Source organism: Narcine bancroftii, chromosome 1 (assembly GCF_036971445.1).
Source record: "Narcine bancroftii isolate sNarBan1 chromosome 1, sNarBan1.hap1, whole genome shotgun sequence".
Lineage (NCBI taxonomy): Eukaryota > Metazoa > Chordata > Chondrichthyes > Torpediniformes > Narcinidae > Narcine > Narcine bancroftii.
Window position 1 is genome coordinate 39,396,032 of NC_091469.1, and position 24,074 is coordinate 39,420,105.

Sequence of the window (24,074 nt, forward strand, 5' to 3'; positions counted from 1 at the left end):
CAAGATAAGACTCAAAATGAGAATGTGAGCTAACAACTCTTTTCAAACTAATGTTGCCTTTGGAGATTCCATATTTGCCAAGTTACATTTACTGAAAAGTGTTTCTGAGGGATATCCTTTTTGTTCCATTGCTTTTCAAAAAAGACCAATTTTCCTGCTTGATACATATGCACAGCTGTACAGCCAGCTGGTATAAGCCAACCCTTTTCCAAATTGGTCTGAAATGAGCAACTACAGAAGAACTGTATTTTCAATCACATACAGTATCTCGTTTGCTGATTAGTTCGATTTACTGTTTATCACGAAGACCTTTTTCTATTTGCAAGTGTTTGAAGAATAATATTTTATTGCAAATTCTAGAGTGCTTTGCAACAAATGATGTAGGTCAACATGTTTAAATTTCTATTTTCAGTTATAATTAAAATGTAGAACAGCAAGCACCTGCATTTCTCAAGATTGCTTTGGCAATAAAGAGCTCTTCTGTCCTGATTAGATGCCTTGGCATGAAACCTCTTCATTTAATCAGCAAAGGACCATTTATTGCCTTGTACACTTCTGACAAATGGAGGTTATTACTTAAGTGACAATAGTTTGGATTCAAATGCAATTTCCTTTGGTGGGCATCACAGCCTTCGGGGAGCCATTCAAACATTGTTACATCCTCATATAGGGTGAGAAGTTCATCCGTTTTACTTCATCTAAAGTACTTAATTTCATGGTGTGGATTCAGAAAATGTCCAAATCCCAATCAATTTACTGATATCTGATACAAATGCATGCTTTGTTATAAAGAATTTTCATTCTTAACAATGTCACCTTAGATCTTGGAGATTAGTCAAAGTTAATCTGTTCAACCAATAGGTTCTGCTCTCCAGAATACACCTCTCCGCTCCCTGCGATTCCCCTTTCTGTTTCTTTGTATCCATCTCTCCAATTGCATGTTATAGAAAGAGGAAGGGTGTTTCATCCACAATGCTGGGAAAAGTGAGGTTGGAGGTCAAGGTGCCACAAGAATCAGATTTTTTTTGCCATAGAGGAAGGCAGAATTTCTGCAAGTCTTTCCTGACAAGGTAGCTGAGATTGGGGAGGGTAATTTTATGAAATGTAGATGAGAGGCTATGTCTCATTACATTATGTTGAAGAAACAAAAGATTAGTGCTGTTCTGAACAAACAGACAACAATTTGATATGGCTATTTATGGTCATGTGTAAAACTGAACCTGTCAAGAAAAATAATTTTTCATTGGATGAAATAATGATAAAAAATATGCATAATGCAGAATTTTATAAGCATGTGTCGACTTTAATCGGAGTTTAGATTGAGCAAAGTAACGAAAGATAATGTCAATTATGAGCTCATGGAACACATTCTTGAAGGTTTCCAAGAATATTTTGAAGATTCAATCAAAGAACAGGCTATTTTAGATCTATCGTGAAATAGAGTTAATTCATAGTCCTTTCAGGAAGAATTGATAGAATTTCACCTTCAGTTTGACTATAAATTTATATCCAATTTATTCCACTGCACTGGAATGGAGAAAGAGTTTGTTAAAGTAGATTGTAAAGCAGAACACATTTTCAATTTCTCAATGCTGCATTCAGAGGTACCCACCTGCCTCAAAAGGGCATCAATCATATGCCCAAGAACAGCAGAGTGAGCTGCCTCAACAACTATCACCCAGTAGCCCTCAGAGCTACTGTGCTGAAATGCTTTGAGAGGTTAATCATGGCCAGAATTAACTTGTGCCTAAATAAAGATCTGGAGCCACTGAAATTCACCTACCATCACAATTGCTCAGCAAGGTACAATTCACTGGCTCTCCTTTCAGTCCAGGATCACCTCGACAACAGTAACATGTATATCAGGCTACTTTCCATCGACTACAGCTCACATTTCAACACCATCATACACTCAGTTCTGGTCAACAAGCTTCAAAACCTGGGTCTCTGGCCCTCCCTCTGCAACTGGATCCTTGACTTCCTCATCAGAAGACAACAATCACCACGAATCAGAAACAACAACTCCTCCTTACTGACAATCAACACAGGCACACCTCAAGTATGTGTGTTTAACCCATTGTTCTACCAGCTCTACACTGATGACTGTGTGGCTAGGCACAATTCAAATTTGCCAATGACACCATGATCGCCTACAGAATCATAGACAGCAATGAGGAGGCATACAGGAGTAAGATAGATTAGCTGGCTGAGTGGTGTCACAACAACAACCTGGCACTTAATGTTAGCAAAACTAAGGAACTGATTGTGGACTTCAGTATTGAGAAACCTGAAGACCCCTCATTAAGGGGTCAGTAGTGCAAAGGATTAAGAACTTCAAATTCTTGGGTATCAACATCCCACAAGATCTATCCTGGGACCTCCATGTAGATGCAATTATGAAGAAGACTCGCCAGTGGATATACTTCTTAAGGAGTTTGAGGAAATTTGGTATGTCACCATTTATTCTGTACTCTGGAGAGTATTCTGACTGGTTGGATCACTGTTTAGTATGGACGTCAGGACAAGAAAAGACGACAGAGAGTGTGAACTCAGTCAGCGTGATCATGGGCATCAGTCTTCATTCCATGAGGATATCTATAAGTGGCAATGTCTCAAGAAAGCACCCTCACCACCCAGGCCATGCCCTCTTCACACAGCTACCATCAGGAAGGTGGTACAGGAACCTGAAGACAAACACCTAATGGTACAAAAACATCTTCTTCCCCTCTGCAATCAGACTTATGAATGGACAATGAATCTCAGACATGACTGTACTTTCTCTTTTTTTACACCAATTTATTTTTTTATAATTACATTTAATTGTACATTTGCACCTATATTCAGTCCCTTTTTTCTATACTATCCCTTACAGTAATAATCCCATTTTATTAAAATGGGAGCTTGTAATTCTGTTTTTAAGTCTGTTTGCCCATGATTTAATGGACCTAAAACATCTACAGGAGAGCAGCAAGTCAAACAGATGATGACAAGGGTGGTAAGGGTCCTTCAGAATTTTGGCTGCTCGATTAAGACAGCAAGAACTGAATAAATCCTCCAAAGTGGGCAGTGCGCAGCCAATAATCATCTGGGCCATACTGATGACCTTCCGAAGGTCCCTCTTGTTTGCTGCCAAACAGCTGGCAAACCATGTAAGAATGCAAAAGGCTAGCACACTCTCGAGAGAGAGATAGAGAGAAGTGATAGAACACCAGCAGTTTCTCCTGCAGTTTGATTTTCCTGAGGATCCAAATCCTCAGGGCAAGGAGTCATTGTTGTGCCTTTTTAACTATTGTGATGGTATTAACAGTCCAAGAGAGATCTTCAGGAAAATGTGTACCCAGAAACCTAAAAGCAGTGACCCTTTCCACACAGTCCCCATACAATGGGTCTGGAACTATACTTTTCTTCCTGAAGTCTATGATGAGGGCTTTTGTTTTTGAGGAGTTCAAGATGAGATTGATCTCTGAACACAACGCTGTCAGTCTTTCTACTTCATCCCTGTAGGCTGTCTCACCTCCTCTTGAAACAAGTCCAATCACAGTTGTGTCGTACGCAAATTTGATGATGAAGTTGGTAGAATATGTGGAAGCACAATCATGGGTTTAGAGCAGGGGTGGCCAAACTTGCTTAATGTAAGAGCCACAAACAATAAGCACATTTTGTAACAAAAATTTTATATAAATTTTAAGAAATGCATATTAAATGCAATAATATTTCTCCGCATGCAGTTTTTAAACTGTTAATTTGTATTAGTTTCAGTAATCACAAAGACACAAATATGTTAAAAAAGGTAAAACAAAAAAAGAGATATTTTAATCAGATTTCCACCTTACAAAATTAGTCGTATTATAATCATATTTTTTATGACTAAACTACATTGCTACAAATATGCTATTTAAGTTAGGATTCAGGTGGGTGATGGGGAGAGACTGGCAGCGCGAGTTAAGTGGGCGTGGGGGAGAGTCCGGCAGCGTGAGTCAGGTGGGCAAAGGGGGGAGGGGAACCAGCAGCACAAATTGGGCGGGCGAGGGGGAGAGTCCAGCAGCGCGAGTCTGGCGGGCGAGGGGGGGAGACCGGCAGCGTGATTCGGGCTGGGGGAGACCGGCAGCGTGATTCGGGCTGGGGGAGACTGGCAGTGCGAGTCGGGCAGGCAAGGGGGAGAGTTCGGCAGCGCGGGCGAGGTGGGGGGGGGGAGACCGGCAGCAAGCCGCATATTAAAGGTCAAAGAGCTGCATGTGGCTCGCGAGCCGCGGTTTGGCCACCCCTGGTATAGAGGATGGGGTTCAATACGCACCCTTGTGGGGAGCCGATACTGAATGCCATACTGATGAATGCCAATTTTAACAGTCTGGGAGCAGTTCGCTAGAAAGTCCTTAATCCAGACACAAATAGATTTAGAACCCTTCATCAAAACTGAGAGTACATAGGGGAGATATCCAGTATAATTAGTACAAGATGGGAGGGGTCAGACAGAGGTTTTTAGGAGATCAGTGAACCAGGGAGAAGTGAGAGATGATGGACAGATGGGGAAGGTTAGAGGTAGAAAGATGAGACAGAGGTAGTTGACTGGTAGGTGCCAAATAAAGGGAATGGGATAGGCAAGAGAATAAAGGGGAGTTTGTTGAGGAATATGTTACATTGGGTGAAGCTAGAAATGGCCTGTGGAGGATAATAAGTGGAAACTGAATGTTGCTGTACTTTTCATGGAGGCTTAAATCTTTTATTCTGTTCACCTCATCTCTTTTTGTGATAAAGCTTAGAATATGGTGTCTGTTTCAGGAATCAGACATTCAAATACACCATTGGTGTATTCTCAGGCTCTCATCCATTTCCCAAGTTGACATTATACATTTTTTTGCTACTGCTAAGGCTATCATAATAAATCTTTTTTGCGCTTTATCCAATTTGAGGCCTAATTCCTTACTTCTTATATTACTGCGAAGAAAGAACTCTAGATTTTTTGATGTTATTTTTTGAGCTAATTGAGTATAATAAAGGCAGCAACACTGGGAAAGATGGCTATGACATTGGTTTGCTTATCATTCTGTGGGATTAGAAAAATGTCATAGAGATCACATCAGTGGTTGATATGCATCCTTCCACCAAAGTCACTCAAATCAATTTAAATGATTTTCATCATGTTACAATGAACAAATTAGGCAGTGCATTTTCATCATAATAGTGGTGTCACACAGGTAAAACAAAGTTCTTTGCCCCCCTTCCAGGTCAACTGTGTTTTATATTGTCACCTTTTGTGGACTCACTAAGTTGATTTGAAATCAGACTGCTCAAACTACAGGGGAATCACGTTGCTCTCCATTGCAGGCAAAATCTTCGCTAGGATTCTCCTAAATAGAATAATACCTAGTGTCGCCGAGAATATTCTCCCAGAATCACAGTGCGGCTTTCGCGCAAACAGAGGAACCACTGACATGGTCTTTGCCCTCAGACAGCTCCAAGAAAAGTGCAGAGAACAAAACAAAGGACTCTACATCACCTTTGTTGACCTCACCAAAGCCTTCGACACCGTGAGCAGGAAAGGGCTTTGGCAAATACTAGAGCGCATCGGATGTCCCCCAAAGTTCCTCAACATGATTATCCAACTGCACGAAAACCAACAAGGTCGGGTCAGATACAGCAATGAGCTCTCTGAACCCTTCTCCATTAACAATGGCGTGAAGCAAGGCTGTGTTCTCACACCAACCCTCTTTTCAATCTTCTTCAGCATGATGCTGAACCAAGCCATGAAAGATCCCAACAATGAAGACGCTGTTTACATCCGGTACCGCACGGATGGCAGTCTCTTCAATCTGAGGCGCCTGCAAGCTCACACCAAGACACAAGAGAAACTTGTCCGTGAACTACTCTTTGCAGATGATGCCGCTTTAGTTGCCCATTCAGAGCCAGCTCTTCAGCGCTTGACGTCCTGCTTTGCGGAAACTGCCAAAATGTTTGGCCTGGAAGTCAGCCTTAAGAAAACTGAGGTCCTCCATCAGCCAGCTCCCCACCATGACTACCAGCCCCCCCACATCTCCAAAACTCAAAACGGTCAACCAGTTTACCTATCTCGGCTGCACCATTTCATCAGATGCAAGGATCGACAATGAGATAGACAACAGACTCGCCAAGGCAAATAGCGCCTTTGGAAGACTACACAAAAGAGTCTGGAAAAACAACGAACTGAAAAACCTCACAAAGATAAGCGTATACAGAGCCGTTGTCATACCCACACTCCTGTTCGGCTCCGAATCATGGGTGCTCTACCGGCACCACCTACGGCTCCTAGAACGCTTCCACCAGCGTTGTCTCTGCTCCATCCTCAACATCCATTGGAGCGCTTACACCCCTAACGTCGAAGTACTCGAGATGGCAGAGGTCGACAGCATCGAGTCCACGCTGCTGAAGATCCAGCTGCGCTGGATGGGTCACGTCTCCAGAATGGAGGACCATCGCCTTCCCAAGATCGTGTTATATGGCGAGCTCTCCACTGGCCACCGTGACAGAGGTGCACCAAAGAAAAGGTACAAGGACTGCCTAAAGAAATCTCTTTGTGCCTGCCACATTGACCACTGCCAGTGGGCTGATAACGCCTCAAACCGTGCATCTTGGCGCCTCACAGTTTGGCGGGCAGCAACCTCCTTTGAAGAAGACCGCAGAGCCCACCTCACTGACAAAAGGCAAAGGAGGAAAAACCCAACACCCAACCCCAACCAACAAATTTTCCCTTGCAACCGCTGCAATCGTGTCTGCCTGTCCCACATCGGACTTGTCAGCCACAAACGAGCCTGCAGCTGACGTGGACTTTTTACCCCCTCCATAAATCTTCGTCCACGAAGCCAAGCCAAAGAAGTTGATTTGGATGCATACAGGCTTTATTTCAGCCCCATGTATTGTGGACCAAGTTACATTCAGTTAGCTCTGTTGGGGAGATCATACCATTTGTATGCACAACACCAAATTCCAAAACTGGCACACTCTATTTCTTGGAAAGAGATTACCAGGTAAACAGAGGAAAAAATAATCAAGGATTTGCTCTTTAAAAATTGCAATATCTTTGTTGGAAAGCTCAGATCATTTGCATGTCTAACTCCAAACTCCAAAGCAGCTGCTCTCTACTCCAATTCTGTTTTGGGAAGAGATTACCAGGCAGACAGAGAAAAAAAAACTCAACAATGTGCTCTTTAAAATTGCAACATCTCCAATGACGTCTCGGATTCTTCAGCTACAACAGCTCAAAGTAGAGAAGAAACCTGGAACCCAGGTGTAGGAAACTCAATTCCATACATCTGGACAACATAGACATGTCCAAATTGCAGAAGGAGCAGCCTACTCCTCAAACTATCTATCAACCTGACCTTCTGTCGGTCACCACCACCAACATTTGCAGAAGAACTTATGGTTGCCACATCACTACCTTAGAACCAATAAAATTGGATTTGAAACATGGCATCCTGGATCCAAAGGGATTATTTAAAAGAAACATTTTGGTTGTTTTCCTTTTAATGCAATATAAGTCAATGAAAATCAAAAAAATCTGAACATGATTGTTAGTAATAAATTCAGATGTTTATGACACTATTCAGATACACCATATCTATTCTCAGATATTCTTATCTGCCAGTATATTTTAAAATTCTTAAGTTTGGATAAAGTTTGTGTTTATTATAGAAATAGTGCAAACAAACCTTTAGTGTTGATGAAGTAACCATGGAAATGCATTAAATTAATTGAATACATTCAGAGATTACAACTAGAAACCAAAATGGTACGCCAAAGGATAATATAAAGACTGATGTCAAATTCTTTTTTTTAAGGACACTAACTTTTGCACTTTATTGATTTTTTTCCTCTAAATATTGCAGTTTATTTACATTTCTTTATTTGTTTACCTGTGCATGTTTTTTTGGGGGTTTTTTAATAATTTTTTTATTTTTCACGCTGTGAACCATATCAACCAAAATATATACAAACGTTTCTCATTAAATATACACAGTGGCATTTTCTCCCTTTTATTTTCCCCCTACCTTCCCTCCCCCATTCCCACCCCCCCTCCAAAACCAATAAATATTCAACATATATAATACAATAAAACCATTAAACAATGTCATCACACAATGAAAAATAAACAAGAAAAATGTGTCATCTATTTTTACACACTGGATCAAGTCGTTTTGTCTTCTTATCATTATATGAGGTGGAGCTCCCAGGCCAGCCCTCTCTGTTATGTTCCATGTATGGTTCCCAAATTTGTTCAAATAATGTGACTTTATTTTTTAAATTATATGTTATTTTTTCCAATGGAATAAATTTATTCATTTCCATGTACCATTGGTGTATTCTCAGGCTCTCTTCCATTTCCCAAGTTGACATTATACATTTTTTTGCTACTGCTAAGGCTATCATAATAAATCTTTTTTGCGCTTTATCCAATTTGAGGCCTAATTCCTTACTTCTTATATTACTTCGAAGAAAGAACTCTAGATTTTTTGATGTTATTTTTTGTAATTTTATTTAATATCTGATTTAGATCTTCCCAAAACATTTTCACTTTCTCACATGCCCAAATTGCATGTACTGTTGTTCCCATTTCCTTCTTACAGCGAAAACATCTATCTGATAATGTTGGATCCCATTTTTTTAACTTTTGGGGCATGACATATAACCTGTGTAACCAATTATACTGTATCATGCGTAGCCTTGTGTTTATTATATTCTTCATAGTTCCAGAACATAACTTTTCCCATGCTTAATTTTTATCTTTATGTTTAAATCCTTTTCCCACTTTTGTTTGGGTTTATAGCTTATTTCATAATTTTCCTTATCTTGCAGCTTAATGTACATGTTCGTTATAAATCTTTTAATTATCATTGTGTCTGTAATCACATATTCAAAGCTGCTTCCTTCTGGTATTCTCAGTCTGCTTCCCAATTTATCCTTTAAATAAGCTTTCAATTGATGATATGCAAACATTGTACCATGAGTTATTCCATATTTGTACTTCAACTGTTCAAATGTTAATAAATTATTTCCCAAAAAACAATTTTCTATTCTTTTGATTCCTTTTCTCTCCCATTCTCCAAAGGAAAGGTTATCTATTGTAAAAGGGATAAGCGGATTTTGCGTCAATAGTAATTTTGGTATTTGGTAATTCATTTTTTTCCTTTCTCAGTGGATCTTCTTCCATATATTGAGTAAATGATGCAGTACTGGTGAGCTTTTATATTATACCAGCTTTTCATCCCACTTATAAAATATATGTTCCGGTACTTTCTCTCCTATTTTATCTAGTTCTGTCTTAGTCCAGTCTGGTTTTTCCCTTGTCTGGTAAAAATCTGATACAAGCTCAATAATAATTTTTTAAGTTTGGTAACTGCAAACCACCTTGGTTGTACCTCTCTGTTAATTTATCTAATGCTATCCTCAGATTTCATCAGATGCAAGGATCGACAACGAGATAGACAACAGACTCGCCAAAGCAAATAGCGCTTTTGGAAGACTACACAAAAGAGTCTGGAAAAACAACCAACTGAAAAACCTCACAAAGATAAGCGTATACAGAGCCGTTGTCATACCCACACTCCTGTTCGGCTCCGAATCATGGGTCCTCTACCAGCATCACCTACGGCTCCTAGAACGCTTCCACCAGCGTTGTCTCCGCTCCATCCTCAACATTCATTGGAGCGACTTCGTCCCTAACATCGAAGTACTCGAGATGGCAGAGGCCGACAGCATCGAATCCACGCTGTTGAAGATCCAACTGCGCTGGGTAGGTCACATCTCCAGAATGGAGGACGATCGCCTTCCCAAGATCGTGTTATATGAGAGCTCTCCACTGGCTATCGTGTCAGAGGTGCACCAAAGAAGAGGTACAAGGACTGCCTAAAGAAATCTCTTGGTGCCTGCCACATTGACCACTGCCAGTGGGCTGATATCGCCTCAAACCGTGCATCTTGGCGCCTCACAGTTCGGCGGGCAGCAACCTCCTTTGAAGAAGACCGCAGAGCCCACCTCACTGAGAAAAGACAAAGGAGGAAAAACCCAACACCCAACCCCAACCAACAAATTTTCCCCTGCAACCGCTGCAACCATGTCTGCCTGTCCCGCATCGGACTTGTCAGCCACAAACGAGCCTGCAGCTGACGTGAACATTTACCCCCTCCATAAATCTTCGTCCGCGGAGCCAAGCCAAAGAAGAAATCCTCAGGTTTTCTCTCCCCACCACCCCCCCCACCACCCCTTTCCACTTTAGTGGAAATGCCCTCTTTAGTTTATTAAAGAATTTCTCTGTTAAGGAAATTGATAACAATTGAAATAAGTATTGAATCCTTGGAAAGACATTCATTTTAATGCAATTTACCCTCCATATCAACGTTAGCGGTAATTCTTTCCAATGTTCTAAGTCTTCCTGCAATGTCTTGATTAGTGGCTGATAACTTAATTTGTACAGGTGGCTTAAGTTATTATCTAACCTAATACCTAGGTATTGGATTGCTTGTGTTTGCCATTTAAATGGTGATTCTTTTTAAAATTCTGTATAATCTGCATTACTCATTGGCATCACTTCACTTTTATTTGTGTTGATCTTGTACCCCGATATTTCTCCATATTCCTTCAATTTCTTATGTTTCGTATTTTGTTTTACAATTTTTGGTACACAATCGACCAATCTGTTTGCTAATAATTTCTCTATTATCTTATAATCTGAATTAAGTAGAGATATTGGTCTATATGATGCTGGTGTTAGTGGATCCTTCCCTGTCTTTGGTATTACTGTAATTATTGCTGTCTTACATGAATCTGGCAAGTTTTGTGTTTCTTCTATCTGGTTTATCACTTCCTGGACAGAAGGAATTAATAACTCTTTAAATGTTTTATAGAATTTTATTGGGAATCCATCCTCTTCAAGTGTTTTATTGTACAGCAGCTTTATTAATATATCCGGCACTTCCTCTATTTCAAATGGTTTTATCAATTTGTTTTGTTCCTCTTCTTGCAATTTTGGCAGTTCAATTTTAGCTAAAAACTCTTCTACTTTACCATCTTTCCTCTCATTCTCAGTTTGGTATAATTGTTCATAAAATTCCTTAAAGTTCTCATTAATCTCTATTGGGTTACATGTAATTTGTTTGTCCTTTTTCCTTGATGCCAATACAGTTCTTTTAGCTTGTTCTGTTTTAAGTTGCCAGGCTAATATTTTATGTGTTTTTTCTACTAGTTTGTAATACTTTTGCTTTATTTTCTTCTCCACTTTATATGCTTGTAATGTTTCGTATTTTATTTTTTTTTCTGTCAATACTCTCCTTTTTGTTATATCATCCTTTTTACTAGTTCCTTTTCTGTACTTACTATCTCCCTTTCCAACTGCTCTATTTCCCGAATGTAGTCCTTTTTCATCTTAGTTACATACTTATTATCTGCCCTCTAATGAAGGCTTTCATTGCGTCCCATAATATAAATTTGTCTTTCATTGATTCCGTATTTATTTCAAAATATGTTTTAATTTGGCATTCAATAAACTCTCTAAATTCCTGCCTTTTAAGTAGCATGGAGTTTAACCTCCATCTATATGTTCTTGGTGGGATGTCTTCCAGTTCTATTGCTAATAACAGGGGTGAATGATCAGATAGTAATCTAGCTTTATATTCAGTTTTCCTAACTCTCCCTTGATTATGGGCCGACAACAAAAACATATCAATTCTTGAGTATGTTTTATGCCTACTTGAATAATATGAGTATTCCTTTTCTCTTGGGTGCTGTCTCCTCCATATATCCATAAGTTTCATTTCCTACATTGATTTAACCATAAATTTGGGCACTTTATTCTTTTTGCTAAGCTTTTGTCCAGTTTTATCCAACATTGGATCCAAATTAAGGTTAAAATCCCCTCCTATCAATATATTTCCTTGTGTATCTACAATCTTCAAAAAAATATCTTGCATAAACATTTGATCCTCCTCATTAGATGCATATATATTGAGCAAATTCCAAAATTCTGAATATATCTGACACTTTATCATTACATACCTCCCTGCTGGATCTATTATTTCCTCCTCTATTTTGATTGGTACATTTTTATTAATTAATATAGCTACACCTCTAGCTTTTGAATTATATGATGCTGCCGCTATGTGCCCTACTCAGTTTTTCTTTAATTTGTTATGTTCCACTTCAGTTAGATGCGTTTCCTGCACAAATGCTACATCAATTTTTTTTCAGTAAATTTAGCCTCTTTCTTTTAATTTGGTTATGTATTCCATTAATGTTTATAGTCATATAATTCAACGTGGCCATCTCATATCCTGTTTACACCTCATTTCCATATCCTCACCACCACCATCCCTCTTTTCCCAATTTTCATCTCTCAGTTTTCCCTTTTTAAACTCAATGTATGACAACACATTTAAAACATAAAATATTCCAACAACTCCCACATCCGATATTCCCTTAACCCCAAATATTTCCCCCCCCTCTCTGAGTTTCCCCTTATCCCTTGTCAGACAACCACAACTTCCCTTTCCATTTGGATTGCGAACCTGCTCGCAAGCGTCAACTGATTTCGCAGTGATGGTTATTCTCTCCCCCCCAAACCCCCTAGAAAACATTTTTTTTTTTACACATATAACAAAGTTCTTTTTTTTCACCTTACTTCCTTTCTTCCCTTCTCTTTCCCTTCTTTTGTTTTTTACACATACATTGTTTTTACATCTTCATATATATATTTTATCGCCGTTCTTCATTCTTGTTATATCTCTTCGTCTCTCCTTCTGTCCTGCAAATTCTTGTACTTCCTCCAGATCCGAGAACAGTCTGTTTTGCTCACAGATATAAATATTTTAAGCACAGCTGGATGTCTTAACATGAATTTATAACCTTTTTTCCATAGGATTGATTTTGCTGTTTTAAACTTCTTCCTTTTCTTTAAGAGTTCAAAACTTATTCTTGGTAAAAAAATATTTTTTGATTTTTGTATTCCAATGGTTTATTGTCTTCTCTAATTTTATTCCTTGCCCGCTCCAGTATATTTTCTCTTGTCGTACATCTCAAAAATTTTACTAAAATGGATCTTGGTTTTTGATGTGTCTGTGGTTTCGGAGCTTGTGTTCTGTGTGCCTTTTCTATTTCCATTCCTTCCTGCATTTCTGTTGTTCCCAGGAGCATCGGGATATATTCTTTTATAAATTCCTTCATATCTGTGCCTTCTTCATCTTCCTTTATGCCCACTATTTTTATGTTGTTTCGCCTACTATAATTTTCCAACGTATCAATTTTCTGAGCTAACAACTCTTGTGTCTCTTTAATTTTTTTATCACTTTCTTCCAATTTTCCTCAAGTCATTTACTTCCATTTCTACAGCTGTTTCTCGTTCTTCCACATTTTCTACTCTTTTCCCTATTTTTGACATGACTAGCTCTAATCTTTGCATTTTTTCTTCTGTTCTTTTCATTTTTCTTTTAACTGCACTAAATTCTAATGACAACCATTCTTTTAATGGTCTCATTTGTTCTTCAAAAAAAGCTTTATCTATATTCTGTCCATCTGTTTTACCTTCTATCTCTCTGTGAAGATCTTGGTCTTCTTCCTCTTTTCCTCTTCTTCTGTGTCTGTAACTGTGTTTGTGTCTTCTTCTTCTCTTCTTTGTATCTGTGTCTCTTCTGATTTTCCTGATGAGTTGCTTGTCTCACTTTGTCAGGCCTCTTCTTGCTTGGCTGTTGGTCCTCTTCTGAGCAGCTCATCTGTTGAGCCTCCTGCTGCTGCTCTTCTTTCCTTTCACCCCGTCGACTTTCTTTCTCATCTGGTACTTCACTCCCTCTCCTGCTGCTTTCCTCCTCCTCCAGCTGAGAGCTCTGGTGTCGGGCATCCCTCAGCTGGTCGCGCTGTGGTTGCCCGCTCCTCGGCTGAGCTCCCCTCCCATCGGTGTTTTCCTTCTCCTTAGATTGCGCACTTTTGTTTGGCTCAGAGAGCCATTTTTGCAGTCCAGCGGTCGGTGGGGGAGAGTCGTGACTCCGCGGGGCCGTCACCAACCTCGGAGATCGGGCGCTCTTCTCCACCACTGCTCCCTGTTTCTTCGTGCAGGTAAGGCCTTCTCCTTTCTTTTACGGCGTCTTTTCTTCTTTTTTTTCCCGTTGTTTTTACTTTTTCCTTCTCAGGTGCCATTTTCTTTCTCTTCTCCACAACTTTATCTTTTATTTCTTATATTTTGTATTTATTGAACTTTGTCTTTTCTTAACTTTTTTTCTTCTTTTCTGGAGAGAGCTGGTATTCCCCTACCGGCCACTACACCATCACGTGACTCTTCCAACTAATGTCAAATTCTTGATAGTCTTTGTCCTTTATGTAATTTATGCAATGCTGGAGCATACAACTTTCAAAAGAATTTTAAATCTTCTACAGCATATATTATACTCATATCATCATTCCTGAAGTGATAACATGTTTTTGTGAATAGCAATGACAAACATAACCAAAAGAATGCAACAAGTCAATGAAAAGATATGCACATGAAATAAATCCAAAAACAATAATTTCACAGAGGAGAGGCCTAGCCTGGAGAATTCTGAACATACTACGACTGCAGATGACCACAAAAGAGAATGCTACAATACACACCTGATGCCTTCTATGGTTTCCAGTTGCAAAGTTTAGATCCAACAGTTTGTTATCAACAAGGTTCATGAAGTTTCCACTTGCTACTTTAAGTTTTTCCTTCAATGACTTTATCTCTGACCTTTGAGCGGTAACTTGATATTGTAAATCAATGGTCGAACTATGATTTGCTTCCTGTTAATGAAAATAAAAAGCATTTGACAAAAGATCACTCAAATTATTTTGGATCTGTATCTGTACACAGTAACATGATCAGACATATTACAATTATTTGCAGTATCAGATTATACAAATCACAACAAAATGAGGAAGTTATTTTAAAATATAAAATTACATTAATTAAAAAAAATTGTTTTTGATAGCAGACACACCATGATTTGATTTAGAACTAGAAAATCTGGTTTTGGAAGCCTATAGGCTTCCAATCTTCCTCACCAATAGACACAATGACAAAATTGATTAGTCATGTTAAGACAAGTCCATTGTCATCCAATTGCACAAATTCAACCCAACAAAACAGCATTCTCCAATCCTCTGTATATAGCACACAGACAAACAAACAGACACAACACAGTAACAAACAATACAGATTTCAGATTTATTTAAATGGCATCTGAGAATTCTTTTCCTGCGGGCGAAGCAGAATCACCATTAATTGGTAGTGCAAAACAAACTGTACACAATGCACACATGTAAACAAATAAAGAAATACAGAGAGAAACAAAATCAATAAAGTGCAAAAGTAAGAGTCCTTAAATGAGTCCCCGATTGAGTTTGTTGTTGAGGAGAATGATGGTGGTGGACAGCAACTGTTCCTGAACTGGTGATGTGAGTCTTGTGGCAGCACCTTTATCTCTTTCCTGATGGCAGCAGCAAGAACAGAGCGAGTTCAGGTCGAGTACCCCTTTTCCGAAATGCCTGGGACCAGAAGTGTTTGAGATTTTAGAATAATGTGTTTAGGGTAACTCAGCATCACAGAAGCATTAGCAGAATATCTGTATCAGCTGTTAAACAACAACAAACAATGACAGGCTTTCAGTCTCCTCCTTTGATGCTGTGTTTTGATCAAAAGGTTACAGTATATTGTATTTTTTTCATCAACGCAATAATGATGTTGGTCATGTTACACTCAAACATGGCATTTTAGGTGGAGATAAATTTCAGATTTCACATGAAAACAATGTTTTGTACTTACCAAAAAAAAACTTGATTACTGCTCACAAAAGAATATAAGTATATCAACAAATACCAGAAACACTGCTGGATAGCTTTTTTAAATGTTTCCTCCAGTCAGCACAGTGAGTAATGTACATAGGTCTGGCAGTGATGATGGTTGGTAACAAATTGACGCTAACAGAATGTCAGAGCCCCACATAGGGAAGTGAGGTCAGGTGTGGAATTTTCCATTTGTGGCATCATGTTAGAGCATTTCGGATTTTCAGATAAGGGGTACTCGACCTGTACTGGGTGGTGTGGATCCTTGATGATTGTTGCTGCTCCCCGATGGCAGCATTCCCCGTAGATGTTCTCAATGGTGAGGAGGGTTTTCCTTGTGATGTCCTGGGCTCTGTCCGTTACCTTTTGCAGGGTTTTGCCATCTCCTATTGCACCAGATTTAGTTTTGTAGCAGGTTACAATACATGTGCAGGACAAGTATTCATATATACAAATAAATAAATATTGTTTTGTGAATATGAGGGTCTCAAATGGCTAGTGTGAGAAGTTCCTTTAATTGTTCAGCATTCTCTCTGCCTGTGTGAAGAAGCTGCTCCTCAGCCTGATGGTGCTGGCTCTGAAACTCCTGTAATTCTTTCCTGACATGATCAGCTAAAAGATGCTATGTGCAGGGTGGGAGGGATCCTCAATGATTTTCCGTGCCCTCTTCATACAATGATTTCAATAGATTACGTCGATGCGGAGTTGGGGGGTGGTGGGGAGGAGACTCCTGTGATCCTCTCTGACACTCTAATGATCCTATGGATTGACCTCTGATCCATTTCTCTGCAGCATACCACACTTTGATGCTGCCGGCCAGGACTCTTTCGATAGAGCTCCTGTAGAAGGTTGGCAAAATTGTGTCTGGTAGCCTTGTCCACTTCTGTCTTCTCAGGACGTGCAGGTGTTGTGGTGCCTTCCTGACAAGTGAGGAGATGTTGTGTGTTCAGGCTATGTCGCTAGTTAAGTGAACTCCAGGGAATTCGGTGTTCTCAACTCTCTCCGTTACAGAGTTATTGATATGTAGTGGAGGGTGATCATTCCTGGTCCTCCTAAAGTCCACAATCATTTCCTTCATCTTTTCCATGTTGAGACTCAGGTTGTTGCTCTCACACCATATCACAAGATTTTCCACCTCTTCTCTGTAGTGCAAATCATCATTGTTGTTGATGAGGCCGACTTCTGGTGTCATCTGCAAACCTGATAACACTGGAGCTGGATCTGGTGATGCAATCGTGGGTCAGTAGCATGAATAGGCATGGGCTGAGCAAACAACCCTGAGGTGTGCCATTGCCCAGCGTGATGGTGCTCAACATTCTACTACCAAGCCAGACAGACAGGGGCCTTCTGTTAGAAAGTCCACAATCCAGTTACAGAGAGGGGTGTTGAGGACAGCTTCTCCACCAACTTCTTGGGAATTATCGTATTAAATGATGAGCTCGTCGACGAACAGCAGACTGTCTTATGAGGCATGATTCTGCAGGTAGGTAATCCAAGAATTCCCTCCATAACTTCTTTGGGGAAGCACCTTCATCATAAGCACTGCAGTGGTTTAAGAAAATAGTTCAGAATCACCTTCTCAAGGGCAAATCTAGAGGGGCAGTAAACACTGACTTTGCTAGTGCCATTAAAATTTTTAAAAACTGAATACATAGAGGTGATATATCCAAAATTAGTAATGGGCAAATTGAACAATTCCTGTTTGCTTTGTTGAGCCAGGTTAATGAAGAACCAAAGCAGGACCCCGAAAGCACATCTAAGTCTTAAGCCCTTCACAACTTATCCATAGGAATATATTTTTTCTTTACTTTTATTTACATTTGAAGGTATATTAATAACACAAAAGTGATCTTTAAGATATGGGTCTACTATTCAGCTGTTTGTTTGGATCAAGTCTGCTCTAGACTATGCTACTAATGGCTCACCTTGGTTCTGTTAATCTTAATAACTTCACCTATTATTAATCTATGAATTAGTTTTAACAGAGTAAAATTCAACATTATTGTTTGAGTCTTTTAAGTGCCCTTTAATAAGGAACAAATGTCCCACCACAAAAACCTCGAACGCAATAGAAATCGAGGCTTCGGTTACTATCATGTAACATTTAACGTGGTAAATAAAATACAAAATTAATGAATATTTTGCCTTTTAATATTAAGGGCAAAAAAAAGCTTAATTTTGTTTTCACTTTTGACAGATAACCTTTATACTGTTTCTTAATTGTTATTTTCAATGTTAGAATGGAATACAGACATACCACATATAACACGGTTTTGAATAGCGTGGGTTTTGATATAATGCAGATTATGATTATGATTTTAATATAGTATAACCAAAATTGTTAAATTTTATTATCAACTTCATTATTGCTTAACTTGTTTTAGTATTGCTGTAGACTCTGAGTGGGAAGGCCATGGCTGCTATGTAGTACAGGTATTCTAATTGTGTTGCATAAAAATGCACCCTTACAAACAATATGAGCCGAAAAAGGAAGTGCGAAGAAGGTGATACATCTAATAAACCTAATTGGCGAACATTGGAAAAGAAACTGGAAATTATTAAGCAACATGAAGATGGTGCATCATTTGCTAAAATAGCATGAGACAAAGGCATGAATGAATCATCTGTTCAATTTCTAATCAAAAATAAAGCTAAAATTGAGGAACATGGAATGGCAACAATGGCAGATAAGACTTATGCTCATACCCCATCATATTGAAGTGCTAGGAATAACAAGCCACACCCAAAGTTGTCAGCCAGACGAGTAGAAGCGTTTGTTGATGTGCTGTTAGGCTTAATATAGTCACACAACATGTGACCTGATGTCATGACATCAAAAGTGTAAACGACCTCATGACATGGCTATGTTGAGTAGGCCAAGGCTTCTCAGTAGAACAATGGGTTCTGCTGAATCATTATACCTTTGGCTGTAATGCCAGTAGATAGGAGGCTGTTGTGTCTACCCATCACAAGATGGGAGTTGTTAATGCTGGTTCTGTCCATTCCTTCCAAGCATACTATTACAACAGCATCTTACACGATTAAAGTGATTTTTAAACTATAGGCCAGTGACCCTGACATCAGTCATAAGTAAATTATTGGAAGGAGTTCTGAGAGATCAGATATATAGATATCAGATATATACAGATATATAGATAGCTATGGGCTGATTTAGGGAAGTCAGCATGGCTCTGCATGTGGTAGATTGTGTTAACAAATCTTGTAAAGTTTTTTAAGGAAGTTAACAAGAAGGTAGATGAAGGAAAGTCCGTGAATGTTGTCTACATGGACTTTAGTAAGCCCTTTGACGAGGTCCGACATGGGAGGTTAGTTCAGAAGGTTAAGGCACTAGGTATACATAGAGAAGTTGTAAACTGGATTCGAAATTGGCTGTGTGGGAGAAAACAAAGAGTGGTAGTGGATGGTTGCTTCTCAGACTGGAGGCCTATGACGAGTGGTGTGCCTCAGGGATCTGTGTTGGTTATATTTGCAAATAGTGCCTTTGGAAGACTACACAAAAGAGTCTGGAAAAACAACCAACTGAAAAACCTCACAAAGATAAGCGTATACAGAGCCGTTGTCATACCCACACTCCTGTTCGGCTCCGAATCATGGGTCCTCTACCGGCATCACCTATGGCTCCTAGAAAGCTTCCACCAGCGTTGTCTCCGCTCCATCCTCAACATCCATTGGAGCGCTTTCATCCCTAACGTCGAAGTACTCGAGATGGCAGAGGTCGACAGCATCGAGTCCACGCTGCTGAAGATCCAGCTGCGCTGGGTGGGTCACGTCTCCAGAATGGAGGACCATCGCCTTCCCAAGATCGTGTTATATGGCGAGCTCTCCACTGGCCACCGTGACAGAGGTGCACCAAAGAAAAGGTACAAGGACTGCCTAAAGAAATCTCTTGGTGCCTGCCACATTGACCACCGCCAGTGGGCTGATATCGCCTCAAACCGTGCATCTTGGCGCCTGACAGTTTGGCAGGCAGCAACCTCCTTTGAAGAAGACCGCAGAGCCCACCTCACTGACAAAAGGCAAAGGAGGAAAAACCCAACACCCAACCCCAACCAACCAATTTTCCCCTCCAGCTGCTGCAACCGTGTCTGCCTGTCCCGCATCGGACTTGTCAGCCACAAACGAGCCTGCAGCTGACGTGGACTTTTACCCCCTCCATAAATCTTCGTCCGCAAAGCCAAGCCAAAGAAGAAAAATATATCAATGATCTGGAAGATAATGTGATAAATTGGATCAGCAAGTTTGCTGATCACACAAAGATAGGAAGTGTAGTGGACAGTGAAGAAGCTTGTCAAAGCTTGCAGAGGGATCTGGGAGAATGGGCCAATAAATGGATGATGGAGTTTAATGCAGACAAGTGTGAGGTATTGCATTTTGGAAGAGCAAATCAAGGAAGGACATACACTGTAAATGGTAGGACATTGAGGCGTGCAGTGGAGCAGAGACCTGGGGATACAGGTACATTGTTCCCTGAAGGTGGCGTCACAGGTGGACAGGGTTGTAAAGAAAGCTTTTGGCATTTTGGGCTTTATAAATCAAAGTTGAGCATTTATGTTAAAGTTATGTAAGATATTGGTGAGGATAAATTTGGAATATAGGGGGCAATTCTGGTCGCTTAGCTGCATGAAAGATATCAAAAAGATTGAAAGTGTGCAGAGATTTACTAAGATGTTGCTGGGTCTTCAGGAGTTGAGTTACAGGGAAAGATTAAACAGGTTAGGACTTTATTCCTTGGAACGAAGAAAAATAGGGAAGATTTGATAGAGGTTTATAAAATTATGAGGGGTAGAGACAGAGTAAATGCAAATAGGCTCTTTCCACTGAGATTAGGAGAGATAAATATGAGAGAGTATGGCTTTAGGGTGAAAGGGGAAAGGTTTACAGGGAAAATTAGGGGGAATTTCTTCACGCAGAGTGTGGTGGGAGTATGGAATGAGCTGTCATCTGATGTAGTTGGACCGGACTCGATCTTAAGTTTTAAGAATAAATTGTATAGATAAATGGATGGGAGAGGTCTGGAGGATTATGGAATGGGAGGAGGTCATTGGGACTAGCTGAACAGTGGTCAGGACAACTGGAGGGACCAAGTGGCCTGTTTTTCTGTGCTGTAGCATTGTAAATTCTGCAATAGAAAATATGGAATGCCTTTTAATGATATGGATTGAAGACTGCAACCAGAAAAGGATTCCGTTAAGTCAAATGACAATTCAAGCTAAAGCAACAAGCCCATATTGCACGTTAAAAGATAACAAAGAAAATAGAAATGGAGGAGAAACTTTTTCAGCAAGTCATAGATGGTTTTACAACTTCAAAAAAACAAGAGGGGCTCCATAATGTTTGAATTATTGGCGAATCTGCGAGTGCCGCTACGAGCTTTCTGACAGAACTAAAAGAAGTGATTGACCAAGGAGGCTACAAAGATTAGCACATTTTTAATGTAGATGAAACTGGATTATTTTGGAAAAAAAATGCCTGCCTGCACTTTTTTTAGCTGAAGAAGAAAAATCTCAGGCTAAAAAGTTTCAAAAGACCGATTGACACTTCTACTTGGTCGAGATGTGTCTGAAGACTTCAAATCAAAGCCTCTGCTTGTGTACCTTTCCGAAAATCCAAAGACTCTTTTATAGGCTATGCAAAAAGAGCACTTCCTATAATATGGCGATCAAATAGAAAAGCCTAGATGTTAAGACAATTGTTTGAACAATGGTTCACAATCTATTTTTGTCTTGCCATTGAACTTTACTGCAGATATATCTTGGATTTTAAAATTTTATTGTTATTTGACAACACACCAGCTCATTCCACTGCTATTTCTAAGCTGAATGAAAACGTCAAAATAATTTTTTTGCCACCAAACGCAGCCTCATTGCTGCAGCCCATGGATCAGGGTGTCACAGCTTATTATTTGTGGCGAGTATTTTCTCAAGCCATTAAAACTACAACAGGAGAAAAACCCATAACTTTATTTAACACAGTTAATGCAGTCGAAAACATCAATGAATCATGGCTTGAAGTGACTGCAAGTAATATGAGAGCTGTTTGGCGTGATCTTTTACTGCATAATGCAAATGATATCACTAGTTTTGAAGCACAACTTAAAACAGTTTCTCAAGCCATTGTGGAGATTGGAAAAGATCTGGGATTTGAAACTTTGGACTGTGACAATGTGCATCGATACATTAATTCGCATTCAAGTGAACTTGATGATGAAACTCTCATTGAAATAGATCAACAATGTTTATATGAAGATCAGCTGCAAAATGAAGATGTTAATGAAGTGCCCACGAAAGAATTCACCTTAGAGGAATTATCGACGTTTATTGGAAAAATCAACGATGCTTGCGATTACCTTATGGATGTAGAGAGAAGCTTTAGTGTTTGGCAAGAATTGTAAAGTGCTATTCGATGTTATAAAAAGATATGGATGATGAAAAAAGACAATTAAAAAAGTGAAAAATACATGAGACAAATATTTTCTTAAATAAACAATGTCCACTTTTGGCCAATGAAAATCTTTGTCATTTTTCAGTTTTATATGTCCCTTTTAAATATTTTATGCACATGTTTGCATAAAAGTTGTAGGTAAAAGAATAAACGATTGGAACATATTACATTAAAGTACATTGTAATAATGCTTTGAACAGTGCAGTTTTCCATAGACTGAACTTGTGTGGAAAGTCTTGGAGAACAGGTTCAGCTTTATTTCGAGTCTGCAGAGTCGGGTGTCCCTGGTCTGGAGACACATCGGAGGTTCAGAATCATCACTCTTTTGCACAATCACTTCTACATCACCCCACCTTCATTTACCTTCTTCCAATCAGAATCCCAATACATTACAACATTCTCCTTCTCCCCTACATCAATCCAGGTATCACTCAGTTCCTCCTTCTTCATACATCGCATGTTATGTTAATTAGTTCATTCCCTCCTTAGGGGCGTCTAAATTAATATTCATGTCTCTATTAAGCAAGTGCAGTACTAGCTATAGACTTCCTTAGGTCACTGTATCAGCCTGAACCAGATCCTTGCATCCTTGGGGCTCAAGATAGGAAGGGGCCCACTAGCTAGTACTGTCTACTCTCAAGCAGGTATGCCTGTACTCATTTCAAGGAACAACTATGTGCAGTTTTCCATAGACTGAACTTGTTAGGAAAGTCTTGGAGAACAGGTTCAGCTTTATTTCAAGTATGCAGAGTCGGGTGTCCCTGGTCTGGAGACACATCGGAGGTTCAGAATCATCACTCTTTTGTACAGTCACCTCTACATCACCCCACCTTCATTTACCCTCTACATGGCAAAAGTTGTAATGTAAATGTGCGCATTTTACAGAGGCAAAGTCTCAGCAATTGTATCAATTTTACTCTTTTCTCAGTTCAAACGATCCTATATTATGAATGAGCCAAGTGGATCTACTCAGGAAAATGCCAGGATGAGAAGCGATGAAGAAGACAGAACATTAATTAATAATCCCAAAATGTCACTTTCAAAACTATGTCCAAGTTTTACAGCTCACATACGATTCTGATTCAGGTTCACACCATAAATCCATTTAAATTTGAAGTGGTTTGTTGGACATCGATCTTGCGTTGGACAACAACCTTACTTCTATTCCAAAGACCACAAGTGGTCCCTTATGACAAACCACAGTGATAATAAATTAAGACATTTTAAGGTACAACACTTAATTGCTTTTTGATCTAAAAAAAAAGAGCTCCCATATTGTTAATCAATGTAGTCTGATATACAAAACAGCAAACTATTAAAGCTTCAGTCCACTTTCATCACTATACAGGTTACATTGTGTTCTTTGTTGCATAGGCAACAGCCCAATATAGTCAAAGAAAAAAACAGAAATTAGTCCACAAAAGGGCACACAGTGGCAGAGTTAGTAGAGCTTCTGTCTCACAACGCCAGCTACCATTGTTCAATCCTGACCTCTGGTGCTGTCTGTGTTGAGTTTCCACATTCTCCCTATGCAGAGAAAATTTGGAACAAGCAACTAACTTGTGAAGGAAAAGGGCTTACAAAAGTACTTTTATAAAATGTTGCCAAACACTCAACCACACAAAAGATTGCTTTTAAATGTTTTCCTCAAAAATCAAAATAAATTCTTTGACAAATGAGAGTTCAACCTGTTTGAAACAGTTCATTGTTTTAATGAATGTCAAATCAATGGAAAGGAATCAAATACTGAAATGTTATTGCTGCCCTGAAATTGTAACCTACCTAATTCAGCA

General features: G+C 39.4%; 1 protein-coding gene across 17 annotated transcripts in view; it reads right to left on the reverse strand.

Annotated features, from left to right (window-relative positions):
• The window catches only part of cntln (centlein, centrosomal protein), a 608,473-nt gene that overhangs the window by 415,375 nt on the left and 169,024 nt on the right, over positions 1 to 24,074 (reverse strand). For all 17 annotated transcript variants that reach the window (XM_069924314.1, XM_069924366.1, XM_069924398.1 and 14 more), the window contains one exon: positions 14,608 to 14,778. In XM_069924314.1, coding sequence (XP_069780415.1) covers positions 14,608 to 14,778 — 171 coding nt within the window. The remainder of the gene's footprint in view (positions 1 to 14,607; positions 14,779 to 24,074) is intronic.